This window comes from Onychostruthus taczanowskii, unplaced genomic scaffold, assembly GCF_017590055.1.
Source record: "Onychostruthus taczanowskii isolate IOZ18803 unplaced genomic scaffold, ASM1759005v1 scaffold859, whole genome shotgun sequence".
Taxonomy (NCBI): Eukaryota; Metazoa; Chordata; class Aves; order Passeriformes; family Passeridae; genus Onychostruthus; species Onychostruthus taczanowskii.
The window spans coordinates 6058-9837 of NW_024506541.1; the positions used below are offsets into that span (position 1 = coordinate 6058).

General features: G+C 54.9%; 1 protein-coding gene across 1 annotated transcript in view; it reads right to left on the minus strand.

Annotated features, from left to right (window-relative positions):
- SUPT5H (SPT5 homolog, DSIF elongation factor subunit) overlaps positions 1–3308 on the minus strand; it is a gene marked incomplete at both ends in the record, with an annotated part of 9362 nt that extends 6054 nt beyond the window's left edge. The window contains 3 exons of the mRNA XM_041424967.1: positions 33–284; positions 2213–2281; positions 3278–3308. Of these exons, the coding sequence (XP_041280901.1) occupies positions 33–284; positions 2213–2281; positions 3278–3308 (352 nt within the window). The remainder of the gene's footprint in view (positions 1–32; positions 285–2212; positions 2282–3277) is intronic.
- Positions 3309–3780: the final 472 nt, after the last annotated feature.

Below are 3780 nucleotides of genomic sequence, written 5' to 3' on the forward strand. Positions count from 1 at the left end.
CCAGGTGCGTCCCCCCCAGGTGCCCCCCTCACCTGGGCGATGTCATCCTTGTAGATGCCCCTCTTGAGGCGCACCCAGGCCTTGGGTTTGAGGTTGGTGACCTCCTTGACCACCTTGAGCACGTCGGTCATCTCCTTGATGGGCACCATCTGCTGGTTCCAGTAGCCCAGGCGCAGGTTGCCCACGCCCTCGATGGCCTGCTTCACGTGGGTCTGCTTGTAGGCCTCCACGTACAGGTACCCCCTGACGTGCTCGGGGGCCACCACCGACTTGATCTGCAGCGGCTGGGGACACGGGGACACGGGGTGTGACACCGGTGTGACATTGGGGACAGCCCAGTACAGCCCAGTACAGCCCCGTGCAGCCCCGGTGTACCCCTGTACAGGTGTGACCCCGGCGTCCCCATGTACAGGTACCCCCTGACGTGCTCGGGGGCCACCACCGACTTGATCTGCAGCGGCTGGGGACAGGGGGACACGGGGTGTGACACCGGTGTGACATTGGGGACAGCCCAGTACAGCCCAGTACAGCCCCGTGCAGCCCCGGTGTACCCCTGTACAGGTGTGACCCCGGTGTCCCCATGTACAGGTACCCCCTGACGTGCTCGGGGGCCACCACCGACTTGATCTGCAGCGGCTGGGGACAGGGGACACCGGGTGTGACACTGGTGTGACACTGGGGACAGCCCAGTACAGCCCAGTGCAGCCCAGTATAGCTGTGGTGACCCCTGTACAGGTGTGACCCCATTGTCCCCATGTACAGGTACCCCCTGACTGGTGACCCCTGTACAGGTGTGACCCCATTGTCCCCACCCAGGGTTTGGGCCCCTGCACACCCCAAACTGACAGGGAATAACCCAAAACTGCCTGGAGAACCCAAACTGACAGGGAATAACCCCAAAACAGCCCCTGCACACCCCAAACTGACAGGGAATAACCCAAAACTGCCTGGAGAACCCAAACTGACAGGGAATAACCCCAAAACAGCCCCTGCACACCCCAAACTGACAGGGAATAACCCAAAACTGCCTGGAGAACCCAAACTGACAGGGAATAACCCCAAAACAGCCCCTGCACACCCCAAACTGACAGGGAATAACCCAAAACTGCCTGGAGAACCCAAACTGACAGGGAATAACCCCAAAACAGCCCCTGCACACCCCAAACTGACAGGGAATAACCCAAAACTGCCTGGAGAACCCAAACTGACAGGGAATAACCCCAAAACAGCCCCTGCACACCCCAAACTGACAGGGAATAACCCAAAACTGCCTGGAGAACCCAAACTGACAGGGAATAACCCCAAAACAGCCCCTGCACACCCCAAACTGACAGGGAATAACCCAAAACTGCCTGGAGAACCCAAACTGACAGGGAATAACCCCAAAACAGCCCCTGCACACCCCAAACTGACAGGGAATAACCCAAAACTGCCTGGAGAACCCAAACTGACAGGGAATAACCCCAAAACAGCCCCTGCACACCCCAAACTGACAGGGAATAACCCCAAAACAGCCCCTGCACACCCCAAACTGACAGGGAATAACCCCAAAACAGCCCCTGCACACCCCAAACTGACAGGGAATAACCCCAAAACAGCCCCTGCACACCCCAAACTGACAGGGAATAACCCCAAAACAGCCCCTGCACACCCCAAACTGACAGGGAATAACCCCAAAACAGCCCCTGCACACCCCAAACTGACAGGGAATAACCCCAAAACAGCCCCTGCACACCCCAAACTGACAGGGAATAACCCCAAAACAGCCCCTGCACACCCCAAACTGACAGGGAATAACCCCAAAACAGCCCCTGCACACCCCAAACTGACAGGGAATAACCCCAAAACAGCCCCTGCACACCCCAAACTGACAGGGAATAACCCCAAAACAGCCCCTGCACACCCCAAACTGACAGGGAATAACCCCAAAACAGCCCCTGCACACCCCAAACTGACAGGGAATAACCCCAAAACAGCCCCTGCACACCCCAAACTGACAGGGAATAACCCCAAAACAGCCCCTGCACACCCCAAACTGACAGGGACACCCAAACTGACAGGGAACGGCCCCAAAACACCTCCAACACCACCCCAATCGCCCCAGGATGACCCTAAACCCCCCCAGGATGCCTCCAATCCCCTCCCAGTGCCCCCAGTGCCCCCCAGTCCCCCCCAGACCATTCCCAGTGCCCCCAGTGCCCCCAGTGCTCACCGTCTCCGTGTACTGGTAGGCGATGAATTTGCGCATGAGGGCGATGGCCGTGGCGCGCTCCTCGCCGATCTGGGGGAAACCAGCAGGGTTTGGGTAAAAATGGCAGGGTTTGGGTAAAACCAGCAGGGTTTGGGTAAAAACCAGCAGGGTTTGGGTAAAACCAGCAGGGTTTGGGTAAAAATGGCAGGGTTTGGGTAAAACCAGAATGATTTGGGTAAAAACCAGCAGGGTTTGGGTAAAAATGGCAGGGTTTGGGTAAAACCAGAATGATTTGGGTAAAACCAGCAGGGTTTGGGTAAAAATGGCAGGGTTTGGGTAAAACCAGCAGGGTTTGGGTAAAACCAGCAGGGTTTGGGTAAAAACCAGAATGATTTGGGTAAAACCAGAGGGTTTGGGTAAAACCAGCAGGGTTTGGGTAAAACCAGCAGGGTTTGGGTAAAACCAGCAGGGTTTGGGTAAAACCAGCAGGGTTTGGGTAAAACCAGCAGGGTTTGGGTAAAACCAGCAGGGTTTGGGTAAAAACCAGAATGATTTGGGTAAAACCAGCAGGGTTTGGGTAAAAACAGCAGGGTTTGGGTAAAAACCAGCAGGGTTTGGGTGAAACCAGCAGGGTTTGGGTAAAACCAGCAGGGTTTGGGTAAAACCAGAAGGGTTTGGGTAAAACCAGCAGGGTTTGGGTAAAAACCAGCAGGGTTTGGGTAAAACCAGCAGGGTTTGGGTAAAAATGGCAGGGTTTGGGTAAAACCAGAATGATTTGGGTAAAACCAGAATGATTTAGGTGAAACCAGCAGGGTTTGGGTAAAACCAGAATGATTTGGGTAAAAACCAGCAGGATTTGGGTAAAAACCAGCAGGGTTTGGGTAAAACCAGCAGGGTTTGGGTAAAACCAGCAGGGTTTGGGTAAAACCAGCAGGGTTTGGGTAAAACCAGCAGGGTTTGGGTAAAAACCAGCAGGGTTTGGGTAAAACCAGCAGGGTTTGGGTAAAAACCAGCAGGGTCTGGGCTTGAGGGGATTTTTGGGCACAAACCCCACAAGTTTGGGGCTCTGGGTCCCCCAGCACCCACCTTGCATTTGACAGTCCAGAGATTGGGGTCCCTGTGGGGGACAACAAAAATCCCTTATTTTGGGGTCTGCCCCAAATTCCCCTTTTGCCCCAGCCCAGTTCTGATTTCTGTTAATTCACCCCAAACCCCCCGTTTTCCCCCAGCCCCGTTCCCATTCCCGTTAATTTGCCCAAAACCCCCAGTTTTTGCCCCAGCTCAGCTCTAATTTCTGTTAATTTACCCCAAAATCCCCGTTTTTTGCCCCGGCTCTGTTCTGATTTCTGTTAATTTGCCCCAAATCCCCGTTTTTGCCCCAGCTCAGCTCTAATTTCTGTTAATTCACCCCGAACCCCCGTTTTTTGCCCCCCAGCCCCGTTCCCATTCCCGTTAATTTGCCCAAAACCCCCTGGTTTTGCCCCAGCCCCGTTCCCATTCCTGTTAATTTGCCCCAAACCCCCCATTTTTGCCCCAGCCCAGCTCCCATTTCTGTTAATTTGCCCCAAACCCCCCGTTTTTGCCCCAGC